This window comes from Octopus bimaculoides, chromosome 16 (assembly GCF_001194135.2).
Source record: "Octopus bimaculoides isolate UCB-OBI-ISO-001 chromosome 16, ASM119413v2, whole genome shotgun sequence".
NCBI classification, from domain to species: Eukaryota; Metazoa; Mollusca; class Cephalopoda; order Octopoda; family Octopodidae; genus Octopus; species Octopus bimaculoides.
The window spans coordinates 34,695,695-34,719,727 of record NC_068996.1 but is presented as its reverse complement, the minus strand read 5'-3'; the positions used below and the strand labels follow the sequence as shown (position 1 = coordinate 34,719,727).

Here is a 24,033-nt window from a genome sequence, read left to right as displayed (position 1 = left end):
TGTGGTAATAAACCAATCTCTTCAGTAAACTTAGATAAAAAAAAAAAAATTCTGGATGATATCCCTCATCCCCATCTTCTAAATTGTTTCTTCTATCCAGGCTACACCAAAAGTAAACCTCTTTTCTGAAAGTATCACATACTTAGACTCCACTGACATTAGGTACTCCACCTCTCCTACTACTAGCAAATAGCAATGCCATCATCCTTGTTCTCAGGCTAAATAATAAATAATTTCAGTTCTACTAATTCTTACAGTGCCAGTTACCACCATTTTACATCTTCAGTATTGCTACTTGGAACAATCAGATAATTGTGAAACTTCTGTATATGATATTAGGCAAAACATTGGCTATAGACTGATTAAAAATAAGTAGAATCTGCCTATTTTGTTGATGCTCTGCAGATGAATAACACTGGATAAATATACATTTATCACCACAGATGAAACAATTCAAGGCAAATAAAAAATTTAAAAATCTAGCTGCTGCAGGATTTTTTTTTCTCAAAGTGTGTTTTTCAGGAGATTTGTTTGTGTGAGTCTTATGACAAAACACACACACAAATTTGAAGTTAAATGACTTTCATTTAGATAAATAAGTGTCCTAGAGTTCTGGCTTAAAAGAAGAGGTTATAATACAAGATCAGATACTGAAGACTCAAATTCAGTAATTAGCCCAATCTACTATTAAGATACAGAATGACCGGTTGTTGAGTTTGTAATGACTAACATCAAGTCGACTGTTAAGATATGCAGTAACTGGTTGTTGAGTTTGTAATGACTTCTAACATCAAGTCACAAACATCAATAACATAAGAATTATGTGACACATGACTATTAATTTATTAAGTGTTTATTTTTTTATTTCATTTTTTTTTCTACATCCATAAATTCTTTCAGAAGAATTATAAATTTAACCCTTGTAGATATTAATTATAAACACCTGAACTTGAATTACTGAAGAGAAATAGTCTACACCATAACAGTTCTAATAAAGGAAAAATTAATTAATTACTCACAAATAAAGGCAGCACATGTTGATTATAAATGTCTTAATTATAAAATATACCAGTTATTTCAACATGAAAAAAAAAAAAAACTGAAACTAACCCAACCAATGCTAAAGAAGGCATTTTAGAGGTAACAAATTTTAAGTTGGTATACAACTTTAAATGCAGCACATGTTAATTATAAATATTTTAAATATAAAATATAAATAATTAACACTAATGAGCTGAAGAGATATTTCAATATGAAAAAACAAAACTGACCCAACCGTATGCTGGAGGAGGCATTTTAGAGGTAACAAATTTTAAGTTGGTAACCACTTGGTTACCAAAGAGCAATGGCAAGGAATGCTTTAGAAATTTTCAAATAATAATAGTCATTTAGAAAACAATTTAGAAATAACCAAATAATAGTATTTCTTAGTCCAAAGAAAACAATTTGACATTCATCCAGTAGAAAGAAATGTTTAATTGTCACCCTTCCCTACATCTTTCATTCATCAACTGTAAGGCATTAGAAGGGAGGAAAGGAATTGCTATCTCTATTATTTTATGTAGTAGAGGAGGGTAAAAGCAAATAGCCAACTCTGGTGATATTTAAATATAGAGGGATATAGTTATTTTCATCCAATCAATCTACAACATTATTAATATATTTCATTTGGACAAAACATGGTGAGGTTGTAACACAAGATTTCAAGAGTAGAGAGTTATCTTTCAGTAAGCACTACTCCTGAGTAGTAGTAACTGACAAAGGTTCCAGTTATGGGTGAAGTAGCAGAATATAGTCTTGCAGCTGCTAAGGTATACAAGACCCACAGTTGAGCTGGCCCTTACACATATATTTCACAGACCCACCTGGGTGTGAACATGCTCTGATGTTATGTGAACTGGTTCTCCTGGTTCAGAGTTAAATAGGCCCTGTATAAACTAATGGAAAGTAACAAGGAGCCAGTGTTGTATCTTTATATGGGCATGCTACATGAAGAGATTAAAATATATTCAACTCATTTTTCAGTATCAGGCAATGTTATCTTTTGTCAATTACACTTGATTGATACTGAGCAGAAAATATGAATTATATTAACCAACCATGGAAATCTGCTTTGTGTTTTGAGAAATAGATCTAAAAGTATTGCTTTGTTTCTTAGACAGGGCACTTTGATCCAATTTCTTTAATGTTATGGAAATGAATAAAATCATGTATAAAAAACATACAAATTCTATAGACCTTAGCAATGCAGAATGGTTGCATCACCGTTAGCTTTGCCAAAATGAGGTAATTCCATAATGCAAAATGTTTTCTTAACTTCCATATTTATACACTGAAGTACAGTTCTATAGAATCTTTTCAGGAAGGTTAAAAATAGAAAAAGACACTTTGATGATCAGAGCTTCTACAATACAAGATCCCTATGGACATGCACCACACAAGCCTTTTTCTACAGAATGAATGTCTTTTAGTAAACTTCTTTCAAAGGTATTTTTTTTAGAAATAAAAACAGGGTATTTAAAAATAAAATTTTGAACATTCCTTGCATTAAACTCTTTATTTGATATATGCTAAATTTTAGAACACAGTTTTGAGAGTAACATTTTTTGCAATAACACAGTATTGCAATTTGAAATTTGTGTTCTGAGCAATTTTTGCTGTTATACCGAGCATTTTAGAGAACAACTGAGTACACTTTCAAAGTATAAAAAATAAAAAAAAATAAAAAACGCTGAAATGAAGAATATATTAACAGCATAGGAAATACAAATATAAAAATTTACTGAAGTTATTTCACTTAACATATTTTCTAAGTTTTCATTTAGTCATTACTTACAAAATCTTTTCTATGCTAGAATGGATTATGTAATATACTACTGAGGTAATAACTTCAAAAAAAAAAAAAAATTTAATATGAATGAAAGATAGTTAAAATAATTAGCTTCTACATTTAAAAAAAAATTAAGTATTTTAACTTTATTGAACAAAATTAACTATACAATGTAATTAGTACATTTAAAATTAAAAGTACTTACCATAGTTTCTAGCTCAAATCCAGTGAAAAGTGACAATAATGGTACTGGTATAACTTTGGCCATGCCTTCTCGCACCCATCTTATTTGGTCATCAAACTCATGCAACCTGTTTAAGAATGAGAAGCTAGCTGGTCTTTAAGTGTATAACACAAGAGGCTTATATATTTTAACAATTTACATATTTTGTTTAATAATAAAATGATTATTACAAGTGTCTTGTAATGATGGTTCACATTTTAAATTGGATTGAACAAGCTTGGATGAGTACTCCCTATCTTGTGAAGTACAAATGAATGTATCCAATCAATGAGACACCCTGTACAAAAAAAAAAGAGTTAAATCTCTAAATACTGATGCACACATACATCCTACATGTATGTTGTCTTACATGATTACAAAAGAGTTAAAATTTTCAATGTGGACACAAAAAAAAAGAAAAAAAAAAGTTATAAGCACATACCCTACTCGTTTAACCCTTTAGCATTTAAACTGGCCATAATATTCTGCTTGTTTTATGTTCAAACTGGCCAGATCCAACCTCTCACATTTACCCTACAATGTGATTCTATAAGAAACCAGATCATCAAAATCTTAATGATAATGCACAATTACTTCTAAACAATGAGAATAAATAAGCATCACATTTGACAGAGTAATCTGGATGCTGAAGGGTTAACAAAGCAGAATTGATTATATTAAAAACTATTCTATAACGTTACCGATAGTTCATTGCTGATTTAATGTACTCTGATCTGTTTTCGGGAGTGATACGATATTTCATAGATAATTGCATTTCCTGACCAGAAGCACTGGGGACGCTAAATGGCATGTCAGCATTTCTTAGATCTGCATTGAGCATTTCCTTGATACACATTAATCCTATAATAAAACAGAGTAAAAAGAAAAAGCATTGTGTATGAGAGTATATCTTACCAAGTATTAATAGTCTGATTAACAAAAAAAAAAAAAAAAAAAAAAAAGTAAACGTACCAGGAACAAAATCTTTATCAACCTCAGTCAAATCACTTATTGTCAGAGGCATCCCTGCAAGTTGTTTCCAAACAGGTTCCGCTATATTAAGGCTAAGTGGACTTCCAGTTCGAATTGCAATACCCATCAGCATTCCTTGAAAGTAAATATATAAATGCATAGTTATTGTTGCTACTATCATAATTACAAATCAGACTAAAATTGAAGTTTAATCATGCATTTTGTATTTTCTAGATACCAATAGCTATCCTTTATTATCATTATTTGTAGGTGGACAAAATGACTTGCAGTATTTGTTCTGGCTTTTTATATTCTAAGTTCAAATCCTGCTAAGGTTTAACACTCTTAGACCCAGTTGCCTATGTCTAACTTTATCCTCCATCTGGGCCCCTGAGCAAAATAAAAATATACAGTTGCATATACAACTCAAAAGTAATGATTGCAGACAAACCAATGGACAGAATCGGCCGCATCTTCTTTTTCTATGTGTTGTTCATTACCCCTTTACTGGGAATCTGACAGAGACGATGTTTAACCTGTTCTCACTATAGCAGGAATGCCTACCATGCTTCCAAGGGTCAATAAAGAATACCAGTGAGTAAAATACTATAATTGATTTAATTATCTTTTCTCCCCACAAATTTCAGGTCTTATGCTAAATTTAAAAACTATTATCACATTATGTCTGCTTTCTCTCTACTGGTATGAGCTGGAATGAGACTCTGCTGAGTCTTTTCCTGACGCATTTGTCGAGTAAGGTATTCCATGACTTGAGCTGCCTGACTTCTTCATGTGGGACAAAAGAACTAACAATGCTAAGGGAACAGCATTGGAGTGAAGACATGCACAGATATAAACACACACACAGTTTATATTTTTTGTTTCAGTTACTGGACAGCAATCATTCTGGGGTACCACCTCAAAGAATTTAGTTGAACAAACTGACCCCAGTTTTTTTTTTTCTTGTTTAGAGCCTGTTACTTTATTCTATTGGTCTTTTTGCCAAACCACTAAGTTATGGGGATGCAAACAAACCAGCACCATTGTCAAGCAGTGCAGGGGGGACAAATATAATACAAGGACACACATACACCCTACAGGCTTTTTTTCAGTTTGTGTACCAAATCTACTCACAAGGCTTTAGTTGGCCTGAGACTATAGAAGACACTTGCTCAAGGTGTCATACAATGGGACTGAACCTAAGGACACATCATTGTGAAGCAAGCTTCTCAACCACACGGTGTGTGTGTTTCTTGTGTATATGACACTCTCCTCTACAGTTTCTTATTTCTTTACTGCTCACAAGGGGCTAAACATAGAGGGGACAAACAAGGGATTAAGTCGATTACATCGACCCCAGTGCATAACTGCTACTTAATTTATTGACCCCGAAAGGATGAAAGGCAAAATCAACCTTGGCGGAATTTGAATTCAGGATGCAGTGGTAGACAAAATACCGCTAAGCATTTCGCACGGCGTGCTAACGTTTCTGCCAACCAAATTTCACTCACATAGCAGAGGTCAACATGCAAGCAGACATGCATGTCGACTAGTCAAAAGTTATTATGCAGCAAGAGACCAAACCCAAAACCATGTTTTAGAAGAGTACTTAACCAAACAACCATTCCTAATATAAATTATGCATTACATACTGTTGTGAAAGGATTCTGTCCACCTACAAGTGACTAAAAATGGACTGACACAATACTATAAAATGAAGTACTGTGAACAATTCGGGTAAGAAGTACACTGTGAGCCATTGATTGAGAGCGTTGAGTTTCGTGTAATAGTAATTGTATTGCATCATGTAAATACTTTCTTTCCTTCTGCTTTGTTAAATTATATATCTAACACCAGGCTATAAAACATTCACAATCTTATTATAATATATATACCTATATTTTAACAGTGTTGAAACTAAAAGAATGTCACTAGATACATAAAGATAATGTTTAGTAAAATTGGTTACCTAAATATCTAAACATGTTTTGATGAAGTGGCGATTTCAACATTGGATTTAATAAAAAGCAGTCACGATTTGCTCCAGACTCATCTCGGCCATTTGGTGTTACAATGAGTAATGAAAGTGAGCCATTTTGAAGTTCATCACACATTTCAGCAATTGACTCACTATATCCTCCTCCACAATCGTCGACACTTTCACCTGAAATAACATTGAGAATTGTTTTTTTAAGATGACATGAGATTATAAAACATAAAAAACAAAATACACAGCCTGCTAGGAAAAGAAATATTTCAGCAAAAAAGATGTAGTTTATGGCTGAAACCATTTTGATAACAAGCTGCATGAAATTGTCCTTAGTGCTATGATATAAACCCAGTTATCTTAATGATCTTAATTAAAAACTTTCCATCAAAATTTCATGTTAAATTATGTTCAAAGCACCAGGTTAATAATGATAAAAGTTAATAAATTCTTTTCCAACTTAATTGAAACAAACACCAAATTTCAACAGAAATACAGCAATGAAAGAATTAAATAGAGTTTTCATTGAAAAAAAAGACAAATCTGAGGGCAACACAATCTTTAGAAAGTTCTATAAAAATTTATGTTCTTCAAAACTATACAAGTTTCAAAGAAATTATGCAGCCATTATATCTGAAATATATAGATTCAGGACATGTTTATATGAAAATGTTACGATTTAAAAGAATATCAATTGAAATCTTACCAACAAATTTAACTTTCCATACTCGGTGTGGTAGCATTAAGCTATCAGGACCAAAAACACTCATCTTTGCAGCCATCTGTCCAAATACTGATTTAGTACCATCAGGCCCAGCAAGCCCACCACGACTTCGAGATCTTTTTACCTATAATAATAAATATGTGCTCAAATTAACTGATATAGATTTAAGGAGAAAAAGGAAGTTTTGAAACCTATGCCTTTTTAAAATGTCTATAGCATCGATATTTTTTTCCTCCAGTCATACAACATGAGATTTTAATATAGAGATGGCACCAGAGTTTTTAGAAAGGACATAGGGATGATTTATAATAGATTATATATTAAACCAAGGCACAGGAAAGAAAAATGGAAGTTCCTGGAGGGGGGGGGGTCTAAGGTCAGTGGTTACATGAGGTTGAAGTAACAAAAATACATTTCCATTGATAAAGAAACATTATCAAAAGTCAGACTTACTTGAATTCTGTTTAGTTCTACAACTGGTCCATGTTGTCGATCTCTGACTGCTGTCGCTTGCACAACTTTCCGGAAAGAAGCTTCCTACAGTAAAAGAAAATTTACAAAAGGACATTGAATTCAAGTTACTGCTGATAGAACAACACACAAATCTAAGAAAGAAATTATGGAAACTGAAAATAACAATCATGTTTTCACTAAAATAAAAAGATATAATTTCATTTAGGAAGTAATTTGCAGGCAGTCCAATTATGAAGATAACAAATTCATTTGTCACTTACTTAAATTGCTAACACCGAACAATGGAGTAGCTCATATGCATAACCCCCTCCCCCACCATTAATGCATAATTAACCAATATCTCATAATTAATTAAAAAAGAATTAATGGTATGAAAACAAAGATAGTGTAACACAGCAATATTTTACACTAAAGAAAAAAGAAAAAGTTTACCTTTGAAGCAGAAACTAAAACTCCACGAAGAGCGTTTAGATTAGTTAGAACCTCTCCTCTACTGCATTCGGATCCACCTTCCTGGAGATCAAACATTGGTATCGACGGACAAAATAGATCTGAGAAGTGATGAAGCAATACAAGTCTGTTTCGAAGAACAGGGATTTCAATGGACTGGAGGTGATTATATTCTAATGGTATGACTGAAGGCAACTTCCCAGCACTGATTGGTTTGTTGGTAGACCAAGCTAAACTATGTGCAGACCCACATGCAACTCTGTTTATTTTTGTACCTATAGTTGGAAAAAAAATGTTATCATTAAAAACATAATGTAATGATCCTTGAGCAAATATCAAACATTTTACCTTTACATATTACAAAAATTAAAACAGTATGTATTATGGTGATGACATTGTGAAATATTTGTCCTACACCATATTTGCCCAATTATTGACAATGTATAGTCTCTTCTTTATAATGTAATTTTTAAAACTTATATCCAGAAATTCAGAGAAATTGTGAAATAATCTAGTAGCACATTAATTTTCTTCTTGACAGCAAATAACAGTTAAATGATTGGTGTAGATTGTTGAAATCAAATGATTATCTAAACCAGTGGCTCTTAACTGGAGTGCATATAAGATCTGGAGGAGGCAGGTGTCCATGCATGCAAATTTGTAAATTAGAGATCCATGTTAGTAGTTTAAGGGTCCATGAAAACAATTTTGCTTCAGATGTATTTAAGAAACTGCTAGGGTTCTTTAACCTTTTATATAGTTAAACATGTTTCCCATCTCTTAGCAAGTGCTATTGCAAACCTACACAAATAAATGGGTGAGAAACAAAATACAAATTTTGAAAGAAGTATCTATAAAACTAGTTTTTAAACATCAAAAAAGGTTATGGGGGTCCATCAGAATAAAATAGGAATCAAATGGTTGAGAACTACTGATCCTAATAGATGACAGACCATATGTAGTAAATGCAGTCAATGGTTGACATTTGGGGTTTAGTATCTGTCAGGGAAGAATAATCACTTTAGAGTATGCCAGAGATCATTATCATCATTGTTTAATGTCTCTCTTCTATGATAGCATGGGTTGGACAGTTTGACAGGAGCTGGCCAGGTAGAAGACTACACCAGACTCCTAAGTGTTTTGGCAAGGTCCAAACACCAACTAACCCGTCGAGCGGGCTAAGTGCTTTTTACATGTCAAAATGCACCCAGTATCTTATTAACTTAGCTTTCCAATAAACGCTCTTCAATGCAACATTATGCTAAGTGTAATGCTTGACATATTTTCTGTATTTTAACCTCCAACACCTTGTATAAAGCCCCCCCCCCCACTCTCAAATATAATCCTAGTCAGTCAAAAAGTTTTTTTCTTTTCTTTTCTTTGTCTTGCAAGTCTTAGCGATCTCCCTCACTGGTGTCACAAAAAAGCACCCTCTACACATTGTAAAGTGATGTTAGGAAATGCATACAGATGTAGAAACTATGCTAAAGCTGACATTGAGCCCTGACACAGCTCTATAACTTGTACTTTTCCAAACCATTCAACACATGTCAGGATGGAAAACAAATGCTAAATGATGACTCTTTGCAAAGAAAGCATTTTAATCCCATCAACACAACTCCTTAACCCTTTCATTACCATATTTTGTTTTGAGATGCTCTGTGTTTCTTTCAACTAATTTTATATATAACAAAGTAGTTAGTAAAATAACTTAGTTATTATTAAGCTAGTGTTATGAACATAAATTGTGACTAAGGTTTGGTGGAAGATTTTAATTCAAAACTTATCAAAACAAGACATTTGTACTACAGAGCCAGAGCCAGTTTCAGCCTGGTTGGTAACAAAAGAGTTAAAAAACTATTCTTTTGAAATTTACCTCATAATTGAGATTTGAATGTGACAAATTTTAATATGTACACACTATGACTATATTTTCATGTTCTAAAATACAAGACTATTATTTATCTTAACTGAATAACTAATTTCTTTTTGCAGCGTGGAAGGTGTTTATAAGCCATTGAAAGAATATTATATTAGATATTTACTTCAAGTGCTTTTAAGGTGACAGAAATTGGTTCTTAAAAAGCCCAATGTTTTTTAAAGTCTCAGACTTAATGCTTATTTATTCTCAGTTTTGAATTAATCATGTATTAACTTCTTGTAGAAATTACATTTATAAAAAAGAAAAAAACTTACCCTGAAGTGCTGTGACAAGCCTGGGTCTTTGGATAGCATTTGTGGTGCCATCTCCTAACTGACCTTCATCATTATCACCCCATGTATAGACCTCACCTGAAAATGAATAGAAAACATTTTCAAATTGACTAGTATTTAGAACATATAGGAAAAAACTGCAAATGAGCTATTAATGGAGTAAACACAGAAAATACATTACACACAGACTCAGTAAATGGGCTAAGTGAGACTGCATTTTACAAACACAGATTGAAATTATATCATACACATAGAAACGAAACTAACACAAAATCCTATCAATATTAAATAAACGGAATTGTTTGGCCTGAAGCATTTTACATTTTGATACTTTTGGAGCAAATTTATGATTTTGATGGCTACACATGAGTATCCATAAAATTATGCACAGTATTACAAAAATAACATGCAAAAAGTTACTGTTAAAGCATTGTAAAGTTTTCTAAGGGCATTCATGTGTTAAAAGTATTTTTCTTGCTTGAATTGTGATCTATCAGTGCAAAAAGGTGTTGGATGTTACAAGATAATACCTATCTATCTGGTTTTAAAGGGAAACCAGTTTTTTATTCGAAGACAGCTGAAATGATATATCCTATAGGTATCAAATATTGTGAGGAAATTGGAACTGTTGACCATGAAATATTTTCATTTGATATTTAGTCATAAATTATTAACTTTTGTAAACACTTTTTGTTGAAGAACAAAATGAATTAAAAGCTTATACACCTTACCAGTATCGGTGCAGGCAACACAATGCAGTGATCCGCAAGCAATATCAATCACTTTCTTGCCTTGTAAAGCTGATACACGTCTAGGTTTCCGTACATGATCATCAGTTCCATGTCCAAGTCTGTGATAATCACCTTTACCCCTAAACAATTGAATACAAAAATTACCATTTATGTGAAATAAATCACACAAGTTTTGTCACAAGCATACTCACGTCTTCCTATCTCTCTTTCACATGTCTTCACAACAACATGGCCATTCTACCAAAGTAGAATGTGGCAAGGATGACAATTTAACACAGATTGTTTTTTTGACAATATTAGTAGATATGCTAATTGTTAACATTCAATAAATTTATAGCTAAAACAGTAGAAGATCAGACTTAACACTGCGAAAAGTTAAAATACCATATGGGTTAATTTTTTCCTTTCTTAAATCATCACAATAAAATACTGAGAACAACTGAAACATCACATTTTCTTCATTAAACCTTGTGGCTTACTCAGTTTAGGAATTACAACAGGAATTATGTAACACTAGGCAAGACCAGTCAATGATACAATAACAGTCACAATACACCATCATCAAAATTCACGATTTTTCTTGGCAAAGACACAGCAGTGTTTTCCTGTTGCTCTCTCGGGCTTATCCATGAGGCACAGGATCTATTTAAAATTTAGGCAGAGAGACTGATTCGTGTGACATCAGGACATGTCTACACACATAATATCTAAGAGCTAGCCACATAAAAGAGCATACGTAGTGTATGCTCTTTAGTGCTAGTAGTGTTATGGGATAACTCTATACTCCCAAAAACTATCCATCAAGATTTTCACTACCAGATACAGTTTAATGTCTTACCAGGAAAATTACAACCACTACCACTATACTAACATGGAAACACAAAGCTTCTATTCTGATATTTACCATGTGTATACAGCACCAGATTGTGTTAATGCAACAGAAAATTGGGAGCCACATTCAACTTTTATGACCCCGAGGCTCTGTAAAGATTCAATTTTTATAGGTACCTTGCAGCCATCACTCCCTCCTCGACCTAAAAATCAAAACAAATAATAAATATTAAGTCTTTTTTTTATTAATACATTTATTGTCAATATTATTTTTCTCCATACACAACACCGTTCAGAAAATATAGATATAAAAAAAAAAAAGTCATCATCATTTAACGTCCGTTTTCAATGCTGGCATGGGTTGGATGGTTTGACTGGGGACTGGCAAGCAGGTAGGTTGCACCAGGCTCCAACCTAATCTTGCAAGGTTTCTACAGCCGGATGCCCTTCCTAATGTCAACCACTCTGAGAGTGTAGTGGGTGCTTTTTACGTGTCACTGGCACGGGAGCTAGTCAGGCGGCACTGGCATCGACTACGTTCGGATGGTGCGTTTTACGTACCACTAGCACAGGAGCCAGTCGGTGGGAGAAGAAAAACCCCACCAAACAATTAAAAGATTTTTTTTCGCTATCTCTTCCAGAAATATTTAAAGTAATTTAACTGTATCATCCGTTGAATTTATTATAAATACCGATTTGACATAAAAAGAGCAACGAGCTAACAAATTTGACTCTTTTATGTGTCAAATGTTGATAATTCATTTTAACAGAAACAAAAGCTAATCATTTCCAGAAGACAAGGTTGTTCAAATTCTCTGTCTTACATAGTATTTGGTGGAATCAACACCACAACCAAACATAGTAGAGTGCTGTCGCTGCTTCTGATACCAAGTATAAGTATTATAGTTATAAACATAAAGCTTCAGTACTAAATTGTAAAAAACATCATCATTTCAAGTTTGTCTTCTATGCTGGTATGGGCTGGATGGTTTGATAAATCATACAAACCAGAGAACCACAACAGGCTCCAATATCTGCTTCAGCATGGTTTCTTTGGCTGGATGCCTGTCCTAATGCCAAACACTTTACAGAACACACTAGGTACTGGTAAGGTTGCCAAGTAACTTGCAAGACAATGAAAAAGATCCTTCAACTGAGTGGAGTTGTAGTAGAGAGGGAGGTAGCTTTATGCAAAGTTTTGAGAGGCTAAAGTTTGGAAGAGAGACAGGAGCTGGAAAGAAGACAAAGATAGTGATGCAGTGTCAGAGCATACTCTCAAGATAAAAGTAGAGGAGTACAAGAGAGAACACAAGAAGGGTGGGTAGATAATTCATTAAAGTGTGAGAGATTGACAGGTGGTTAGAGTTAGGGTGTAGAGATAAATGTGTGAGCGGAACAAAAGTGGAAGTGTTGGAGAGAGAACAAAAATATCAGTACAAGGGAAGGAGGAAGATGAAAGAATAGAAGTGGCTCAGGAAGAAGAGACACAGCAGAAAATGGTTAGATGATGTACAGTGACAGAGATGTCAGAGGTAAGTAGTGGTACCCATAGTGAATGGGGGTTAAAGAAGGGGGACAGTAGTGATGGTAGATATGTGTTGAGAATGACAGCAACCAGGAGAGAGGATGTTAAAAATGAAGAACAGAAGAAACTTACCAAGTTTACCATAGTCTCCGTCTCCCCAAGACCAAACACTATCATCATCAGTAATACACAATGTTTGTGCATCACCACTGCCACATGCAACATCTATCACACGATAGTCTTTTAATACTTCAACCTGTAATAAAAACATTTGTAGGTCATACAGCAAGCAGTACAATATTTTTGACAAATGAATGTATATATATACATAGATATATATATATATATATATATATATATATATATAACGGTATGTGGATATTTTGAAAATATCTCAGACTGACGACCATGCCCAGCATAGTTATGGGTTGCTTTTTGGTAAGGCATAGCACCCCTTCAACCACCCTGCTAGGGATATGGCAAAGATATAGGACTGCAGCATGGCAGATTGCGAAGAGGTAATGGAAGAGCTCAACTGAGCTAACAGTGCTTCTTACATTGATACTGAGCAGAGGACTCTTAGATGAACAATGGTTAGGATCACTAAGGTTGTGTAATCAGATAATGAAAGACTCGTCACAACTCAAGATCCTAATTCAGATAGAACTGGAAGGTGACAAGAGTGTTACAAGAATCTATGCAAGCTGCATAACCAGATAATTATATACATATCTTTAATCTTTCACTTGTTTCAGTCAATTAGAATGCAGCCATGCTGGGGAACTTTTAGTCAAATGAATCAATCTCAGTAGTTTTTATTTTTTAAAGCTTGATACTCATTTCATTGATCTCTTTGCTGAAACGCTAAGTTACAAGGATGTAAACACACTGACATTGGTTGTCAAATGGTGGTGGGGGACAACAGACATGCACACACACATATATATATTCAACAGATTTCTTTCAGTTTCTGTCTATCAAATCCACTCACAAGGCTTTGGCTGGCCTGAGGCTGTAATAGAAGACACTTGCTCATGCAGTGGAACTGAACCCAGAACCATGTAGTTGGAAAGCAAGCTTCTTACCACACGATAACATATAATATAAAATGCGCACACACACACTGATACATCTGTTTACAGTAGAAAGCCATACCAGCTTTGGTTTGGTCTGATCATCACTATCGCCATGCCCTAATCTGCCATATCTGCCCTTGCCCCAGGTATACAGTTCTCCGCTAGCTGTGATGCAAGCACTGTGGGCCCCTCCTGCTGCTATATCAATAACTTCTTTTCCACGGAGAGCTTCTACCATTCTTGGACGATCACAAGGACTGAAAGAATAAAAATCATGCTTTTGAATATTTTAATTACTAATTTAAAAACCTCTTTAACCAACATACATTAAAGCCCTAAGTACACAATACATTCAATAGCACAAAATATTTAAGTGTATGTGAAATAATAAATTCTGGTTTCAAAATTTCTATAAAAATTCTTTAAATTAAGGAGCTTTCAAATTAAAACGAATAAAAAAAAAAACTATCCAAAAGGAAAGGCCAAAATGCTGGAGATGTGAAAATATTTTGGAAAGATTTTGATCCTGCCTGATAATATATAAAAAAAAAGAAAAAAAATGTCGAGATCTGATAAACAGAATTACTTGAATATTTTGAGATTAACATAAGAGTACTAAACCTTGTCCAAGATACTCACATTTTGATTCCATGACCCAATTTTCCATCTTCCCCTTCTCCCCATGTAAATACTTCTCCTTCAGCAGATAATGCCAAGCAATGTTTCCCACCAGAATTCACAGCAAGTTTCTTGATAAATGCATGTTGAATGTACTCTAGAAGAGTTGGTGTAGCGACTGACTCTGTACCACCAGTACCCAAGCGACCGCCGGCACCATATCCAGTACCATAAACCTAAGAATGGAACAGAGAACATTGGCTTAGACTCATAATTCAGGGAATAAATAATAGCTGGAAAATATTAAAAAATAAAAAGGGAGAAGAGAAACTGTTTTGTAATAATACACAACCTTTCCATTAGCAGTAACAGCAAATAATGTTTGTTCTCCTCCAATGAGCTGTACCGGTCGCAAAGTTGCAAGTGTTTCACAACTGACAGGTAACTTCACCTTGGGACCATCCACACCTCCTAGCTGGCCTCGGTGATTATGGCCCCACCCCAAAATTTGTCCACTACCACCCCATGACAGTGTCCAATCATCTGGTCGTCTGTAGAAATATAAATACATTAGAAAAAGAATTAGTGCTAAATGCTCTTCCAGTAAATGAATAGAAGACAATTTTTGCAGTAAACTGCCAAAGAATATTATCATATCAGAGACTGAGAAATATTACCAATTCCAATGATACAATTGTAATCCTTGAACCATGGCGTTTGCTTAGCTTAGAAAATTAATTAACCCTACCCAAGTAAAACTGCCCAGTTTTGTTATACAGTTTCATTATCTGTCATATAAAACAAGAGTTGCTGTCACTCATCAGAGAACCAGATCATGGAGATCATATAATGATTAAATACAATGATTAAATACATATATAATGTATGTGTATATTGGAGCATTCAGCTGGGAGGGGGAAAACCATGGCAAAGCAGACAAAACCTATCAAAGCCCTCTGGGTCATCTGTTCTTGTCAAACCTTTCAACCTATGCCAGCATGGAAAAAAGGACATTAAACAATGATGATACACACACACACAATCACACAGACCTCTCATTTGTCTACATGTGAAATGAATAATAATATAGAATGCACATATATATTAATTCTCAAGAAATAAAAGCTATATTAACAAAAATCTAAAATTTTTTACTAGTTAGTCTCCACAGCTTAAGCATATCTGCTCTTAACTGTAGGCAGTCTGCACTTAGTTGGTTGAATGCTATGCATTGTCTTTTTGCTTATTATATAACATGTAAGGTCAAGTACTGCCATTAGCATATGTAACAAATATATTTATTTCTTATCCCGAACAAAGAAACAAATTTCTTTTCTCACACCCACACACAATTTATAATTTTAGTCTTGTCTTTAAAAAAATGATATAAAATGGTTATGTATTAATGACATCATTTTATGTGTGTGTGTGCATACCAAGGTCCTCTACAAATCATATGTAACTTTTATATTAACTTGAAGCTAACATTAAATGTTACATTAGTATCACAACATATATCAAATTTGGACTTTTATGACCCAGTTTTATGCCACAAATTTGTTGTTTCAATTTTTCATAGTTGAATGTATACCAGAGTTAATATTTCAAATATACATAATAATAATAATTATTATTATTATTATAAAATTAATTCAGACAATGAATGAATTCTTGTAACAATTTTAATGGAAATAATGTCTAAATAATAATTCAAGGCAGATAAAATAGCAAGGAGCCAAACAATGGGATGTAGGAATAATGTATTTATCTTTTAATGTTCAGGAATTACCAATTCATTTTTTTGTTTGTTGTTCAATGGAGAAGGAATAGCATTGGTAAAAAAGAAAATATATTTCTAAGATCACAACTTGAAGAGAGAGAGGAAAAGACTACATAGAAGTAGTAAAGTTACTGTTTTATCTCAAATCATTGTTTTTTTAAATTCAATTATTTATATGATTTATTGAAATTTTTAAAGGCTGGTTCACTTATTTAACATTAAAAACTGCAAACCTGGAACAGTATTTTTGTAATTACAAGAACCAAAAGATGTTAATTATTCTAGCATGGTGATAATTGAAATAAAGTTCATTTACGTTAGCTACATAAATCAGTAAAGTAGATATCAGAAAATATCAAATCTAGTTCTATAATCTTGAAATCAAACAAAATGAAAAACAAAGCCTAGTTTACAGATATACATCAGGGTCTCAGATGCATATATAAAAAATGGAAAACTAGATATCGGTGTAGCGAACTAGTGCTGGCACTGGATTTATAATATACAACAGCGATAACCGTAGCCAAGATATTTCTAGAAGTAAAATACATAGAAACATATATATCTAAATCATAAAAGACATTTTGGTCACGGTGACCTAGATTTAATCGCCATTAAGAACAGTTCTGTTGCAGTTACCTCCCATTAACTAGACATTTCACACAAAAACCGCCATTTATAATTTAAGCAGTCAAACCCACGTGCTTACTTACAATACAACATACTGAAAGGCTATATATGGACTGAGTGTCATTTTAAAAGGTCAAATATGCCAGATGATTTAGCCGTTAAATTAATCACATGCTTAGGTCATCAAGAATGCTAGATCTTTTCTAGATTTGTCATATCAATATATAAACACACACAATATCAATAGTATTGGGAAAAACAAATTGGAATTTGGCAGCTGTCACATAGGTCACTCTAAATCAGAGCTGGCCAACCTGAAATCCACGGGCCGCATGTAGTCTTATCTTGCGGCCCGTTTGATACTTTCTTTATGTGTTTAATTTCAAAATAAAATTGTGTAAAATATTTTGTTTCAAAATAAATTTAAAATTTATAAGTGGCAATAAAGCAATTTAATAATTCTAAACAAACGAAAATATGAAAAATTCTTGACTCTGCAATTTGATTATTTGACTATTAGTGCATAAAGTATACAAGTGAGCCCTCAAAATACTTTCTGTCATTAAAGAGGCCTGTAATTTGAGTTGGCCAGGCCTGCTCTAAATAGTCCACTCTGCCAGGAATCAGTTTTACACTTACACAGATGTATTAAGTCACTAATATTAATTCAGTATTTTTTGGCTTAGCATTTGAAATCAGTCCATTTTAGTTCCTAATTTTTTAAATAAGTAAAATATTTTCTATGCTGAACTAGAATATAGTGAAACAGGATCCTCAGTTGGAAGGTTTAAAAAAAAAAATTAGATTTGCTACACTAGGACAGTTCTCAGGAACTGATCAAACACTTTAAAGTTAACCTCACTTAAAACATTTACTTGTAATATGATGTCAAAATATTGGTCACCTGACAATGCTCTTAAGCAATGAAAATTTTGAAATATTGCAAATAAATGTTAAAAAAAAAACCCCTATAGAAAGAGTGATTTTAAATCTTCATATTTGTATTTTCTCTTGTAATGGTTTCCAGTGATTGTAGCCACAAGTGTATGATTTTTCTTATTTGACTTAATACAACCGAATTTAGGTAAAAAGAAATAAAAAACATAGCAGTCCTTTATATCATAAGTTGCCCTTGTTCATCTCACCCAACAGAAATGCTAAGTTAGCACATTCTTACTTTTCTCAAGGTCACCAACATGTTTTCTCTACAGAATCTGAAATAATTTTTTAATAAATGCTAATGTCAAATTATGTTGTTTATGTGAATGATATTAAGATTTTTCAGAAACACATTTTCAGAGGATATTTCAAATTATGGTCTCATGATATATTCCTCTGAATGTTTACATGTGCTCTCTTAACAAGTGCCGACCTTCCTAGCCCATGCTAGTAAAATGAAAGTAGATGTGATGTTTATTGGGCAGAAGATTCACACAGGACTTCTTCAGCCTACTCTTCAACAAACGTATTTTATAACATGAATTTCTTATTTTAGATATAATTTTCTCAGAAGGAAAATAGACAAGCCAAGTGTAAATTAAAATTTAAAAATTTGATTCTAACAGAAAGAAATATATTGTAAGTAGAAGTGTTATTCTACCTATTCAACCAAAGCAGCAGCTGTTCATCATGTTCTTGTTTAAAAATCTCGTGATTTTCATGGTCTCTGGTCACAACTTCACCTTCAGCAGAGATGTCTTCAATTTTCTTCATTACATCCTCAGTAAATGAAGGCGGCAAAACACTTCTGTTCACGATTGCAGTCGAAACTCTTGCTGCCGCACAATAGCGGCGAAACCATGCCCATTTGTGTGCTTCAACACAACACTGAAGAGAATCCAGACCAAGATCACAAGCCAAAGCCACCAAAACCTGTAAAGATATTAAATAAAGATTAGCCAGTTGTAGTTAAACCTGAGATTCTTTAGAGACAGATTTGCCTCCCAACCATATACATTTTGGGTTCAGTCCCACTGAGTCCATGATGAATTACATCATGGGTAAGTGTCTTTTTACTATAACCCTTCGTTGAACAAAGCCTTGAGTGGATTTTGTAGAAGTAAATTGAAAAAAAACTCGTCGTATATATGTATGTGTGTGTCTCTGTCCCACATCACTTGAAAACCGGTGTTGGTTAGTTTACGACACTGTAACTTACCGGTTCGGCAAAAAGGAGACAAAGTACTAGGATTCACCAGCGTGACTACAATAACTTAAGTAGAAAAAAAATAAATAAATATAAATTGTTATAAAATATCGGTTGGTCATAGACGGAATACAAAGAAAATGCGACTATGTATTGGTGGTAGTGGTGATGAAGTTATTGGCAGTCACATTATCAAAGAAGGGATGTTTATGATTCCTGAACTCAAAAACTAGAGGTAAAACAGCCGAAGGCGTAAATATTTTACATACTCACACACACATAATTCCCTCAAACTTGAGATGTGAGATGCAGAAACAGCAGCAAAAACACGCTACCGACTTTAAAAAAGAAATGAGTTTTGTAGACAGTAACATTACATTCTATAAAATAGAGCAGGAAGGTCTCGATCGTATCACACCGGTTATAAGACATTAAGTAATTGGAAGAAACCTTTGGTCATTGACTTGCTGTTTCAACTCAAGAATCCAGCATCTTTTAACCAAAAAGAAATGTGGCAAATAATGCCGTAACCCACTAAAATCTTCTGAAGTGAGTGGGGGATATCTTAATTTTATTCACACCTATATCACAAACATTGAAGGTTTTTATGAACTTCATATTTCAAATGATCCCATCCTGCTTAACAGAATTCGTCATGAATTTTTTTTTAAAAACCAGGAAGTTTCGAATTAAGCACCTCATGGGGAAAAGAGGGTATATATATATATATATATATATATATATATATATATGTTTAAAGTATTCCTATATTTTATACAATAGAAATACTAATTCTGAACTTTTCCTAAAACAAAATAGAATTCCATATACGTGTACGCATATATATATAAATTAGTGTCTGTGACGTTTTTTTTATTGCAAAGTTTAAGAGAAACGTAAATAATTAGAATTATTGGGTCATATTATACAGATATATAAGAGATTGAAACATGCATACAAGTTACAATGATCGTAATGAATTTAATGATAAAATTAGTCGAAAATTAAACAAGGAAACTTGAAGAATATTTAAATATGCATGAACACATAATACCTATGTATTCAGGTGACTATCTTTTCTATGTCTGTGTCACACAGGAATGTCCAAATACTAAAAAGCGCGCGCGCGCACACTCACACACACACACACACATATATATATATATATATATATATATATATATATATATATATATATATATATATATATATATATATATACATATACATACACACACAAACACACATATATATAAATGTGTGTGTGTGAGTGAATGTACGTATGGAAAAAGAAAAGCTAAGGCAAATCTGTTAATCTACAGATTCCGATTTCATTTTATAGAAAAGAATCTCCGTTTCCGCAAATTCATAGATATATCCTCAGAAACATATATACATACATAGAAATGCCATAAATGATACACACACAAATATAAATGTATGCATACACATACAATAATAAAATATAATATAAACGCACTATACGACACAGCTTTCTGCCAATAATCAGTGTCGGGTAACAAAGTACCCTGTTAAGAACTTTACTGGGTCACGATGCTCCAATAAGTTAAGAGTTGCTCATAGTGATTACTAATGTAGCTTGTTAATTAACACAAACTTTTATAATTGAAGATAAACTAATAAGGCAACAAAACTGTTATTAATTAAACCAAAACAATTGCCATAAATTATAACAATGCCAAATTCTTGACTCTTCTCATAATAGGATACGCTCCGAGTGTGGAAACTCGAGGTATTCCCATCGACAAAGAACAATGAAAATTGGACACTGATATCAATCAAAACTATAAATCGATAAATGAATTGGCAACTTCAATATTGGTAAAGTTCTCAGAATATAGACCATGATATTTTTTTTAGATTGGCGCTAAGTTTATTGTTTCTACATAGTTTAAAGGGGAATCACAGAAAGCATGTCATATGAAAACATAAATGATTTAGGGTTTTTTTTTTTAGCTTTACTGTTTTATAATAAAAACGTCTTAACATATGTGACTAATGCTATTATATAAATCGAGTTGGTATTGTTTACAACATGTATTTTTAGTTAATTAACGACTTATAATTTCTTTATATACTTCAAACTATTTTTTCTAGATCTAATTGTTTAGGTGAATTTTAATAAAATTAAACTAGTTACAAATTCAATTAGAGAGTTTATCGTTAGCATAGGTTATTTATGAACAAATGCTAAGTAATTTAAAATATATTTTCGCAATCCAATTGCAAAATTAAACACCGACAATTAAAAGGAAAAAAAATTGTTTTTAGGACACGGTAACCCGACTATTTGAAATCACAATAACTAAAGATATAAAATAAGTTTCGGGTTTTAAAAAATATGTAATAAAAAGGATTGTGATACCGAAAATACAAGCTTTATATAAGCTTTCTAGAAAAAAAATTAAATCCAACAACTCACAAAAAGAAAGAAGGAAGACAGCACCTGGCAGAGTGAACAGACATGTTTATGTAAGTTCTACGGTTGTGGCTGAATCTGCCAGTAATTTCTTAATTCAAAGGTTGTAGCTGAATTCATCCTACCTCGATGCCTGTATTTGTGAATACAGGCATCAGATATTTTAGAATGTATACACATATTGTAACGCAGCATGATTTATAGCTGTGGTGTGATATTGAACTTAGTACTTAGGGTGACTAATTGTGGAAGCGACAACGGATAACTTTATATTTCCTACAAATAGTCCCACAACGCCGTTAACATGTATTCATACGCATATTTTGAGGTTTTTTTTTGGAAATATGTATATATATATTTACATAAGAATTTTTTTTTTAAATTGCTGCCAAATTGCTTGTTAAAGTGGATATAAATCAATCAACAACATAAAGTAATTTAGCATGAAGAATAAGGAAATAGAGCAAACTCTATAAATATGACAAGAAACAAAGTTCACATAATGCGGAAATACTTCCGATGTGAAAATAATTTCTTGCCTAGAAGTTTCTTCAGTTTCATTCGAAGTCGCGAAAAACAAAGATAACGGCTTCGCCAAAGAAAAAAGGTTAAAACAACTTAGAACCCCCTCATAGAGTACCAGCGGATATTATTTTTAGGGTTCTGAATGTAATTCAACTGCTAAAACAGCATCAAGTTGTTCAGTGGTATTATATAAATTATATAGCGTGGATTTGAAATTATGACTGCTTAAATAATTTTTGATGAGTGAAGCTTACTATATGAGATGGTGAATAAATAAAGAATAACTCTTCTTAATCGAACAGTTCTTTTAGAACTGGTTGGGTCGAACGTGTAACGGGTTTAAACGGGAAGGAAATTTTAACTAGATGATCGCTGGAATTTGCTTTATTGAATTTAAGAAAAGTGAGGGAAAAAAAAGTTTTGGGACGCAAATTCTCTTACAGTGATATTATTATATGTAACTAGTTTAATGGAACGCAAAATGTCAGTTAAGGTCAAGAGGTGCTAAAATAAACTAGTGATTAAAAGTACAACAGATCAAAAGTTCATGAAGGCGGGGGGGGGGGTAATGGTAAACGGAAAAAGTCACTAGGAAAGAATTTTTTTTAGTTATGAATATTGGTTTAGATAAAAGAATAATACTTTCTGAAGTTGCAATTTATAAAATTACATTTCACGTATGTGAAAAAACATCTCAAAGCAATATTTTATCAAAGATATTAAAGCGCACATAACTTTCTGTGATTCTCCCACTATCTGAATTAGTAACAATATTTTAAAATTTCCTTTGCCATCAAAATTTAAAGGATTTTTACTTTGAATTTTATTATATATATTAACAAGAAAGCTAGATACATTATTTACATTTGACGGATATTTGTCCTCATCTTGTTTGTTGTTAACAACGTTTTGGTTGATATACCCTCCAGCCTTCATCAGGTGTCTTGGGGAAATTTCGAACCTGGGTTCTCATTCCTAAGATATTTTTCGATGTTGTTGTTGTTGTTCTTCTTCTTGTTATTAATAATAATAATAATAATTAATTCGTTTTATTGGCCACACGGGCTAATATCAATTAAAAACATGTAAGGACAAAGACAGGACGAAGGTTACAAAAGGTTTTGTCCGAAAAGGTAGAAACGTTCGTTTAAACAGAGGAAGAAAACGGAGAAAGATATAACAAATAAATAGATAAATAAATAAATAAAAAATAAATAGAACTCCCAAAGGGGGAGGCGCTTCGAAAAAGGAGCCTGGTCAGAAAAAATAAGAAAGGGGTATAGAGCCCTTTCTCCTTTTAGATTATCTTTTTTCTACAGGTGTATTCTCAGAATTGGTCCGTTTATACTGGCCATTTTTCCAACAGTCACCCATCTTTCAACAAATTTGCTATGAGACAGCACTTCCCTCTCTATTATCATCCTCCTTTTCAAGTGGAACTTGAAGAAGTGGATGATGCCTTGGCCAAAGAGGAAAGTGTCTGAATTTAAGCCCTTTCAAACGGGTCCACCATGTCACTTCTTTCGCTACAGCCACTAAGCATAGGAAAATTGCCTTGCCCTCCCGGTTAAAGGAGGTCGGCTGGTCAATCCTCACGATGGATTCAGCTGATAGCTGGATCCGTCCTACACGTGACAGTAGCTGTTCGATATAAACCCCACAGGTCAGCAATACTCGGGCACTGGACGAGTGCATGCAGAACGGTTTCGTCGTCCTGAGCGCACCTCGAGCAGGCCCGGTTGACGGCACTTCCGTGCCGGTAGAGTTTATCTCGAACAGGTAGCGCACCTCGGTAACACTGCCAGGTGAGGGACCTTTGAAAATTATCCATGGGTT

The 24,033-nt window shown here is 33.2% G+C and overlaps 1 protein-coding gene across 4 annotated transcripts in view; it reads right to left on the bottom strand.

The window, feature by feature from the left end:
* LOC106884435 (E3 ubiquitin-protein ligase HERC2) overlaps window positions 1-24,033 on the bottom strand; it is a 265,512-nt gene that overhangs the window by 7,150 nt on the left and 234,329 nt on the right. For all 4 annotated transcript variants that reach the window (XM_052973690.1, XM_052973692.1, XM_052973693.1 and 1 more), the window contains 15 exons: window positions 18,687-18,958; window positions 15,029-15,227; window positions 14,698-14,912; window positions 14,138-14,315; window positions 13,115-13,238; window positions 11,531-11,660; window positions 10,606-10,745; window positions 9,857-9,952; window positions 7,643-7,935; window positions 7,190-7,273; window positions 6,719-6,860; window positions 5,995-6,189; window positions 4,026-4,160; window positions 3,755-3,914; window positions 3,036-3,141 (listed from right to left, as the gene is read on the bottom strand). In XM_052973690.1, coding sequence (XP_052829650.1) covers window positions 3,036-3,141; window positions 3,755-3,914; window positions 4,026-4,160; window positions 5,995-6,189; window positions 6,719-6,860; window positions 7,190-7,273; window positions 7,643-7,935; window positions 9,857-9,952; window positions 10,606-10,745; window positions 11,531-11,660; window positions 13,115-13,238; window positions 14,138-14,315; window positions 14,698-14,912; window positions 15,029-15,227; window positions 18,687-18,958 — 2,469 coding nt within the window. The remainder of the gene's footprint in view (window positions 1-3,035; window positions 3,142-3,754; window positions 3,915-4,025; window positions 4,161-5,994; window positions 6,190-6,718; window positions 6,861-7,189; window positions 7,274-7,642; window positions 7,936-9,856; window positions 9,953-10,605; window positions 10,746-11,530; window positions 11,661-13,114; window positions 13,239-14,137; window positions 14,316-14,697; window positions 14,913-15,028; window positions 15,228-18,686; window positions 18,959-24,033) is intronic.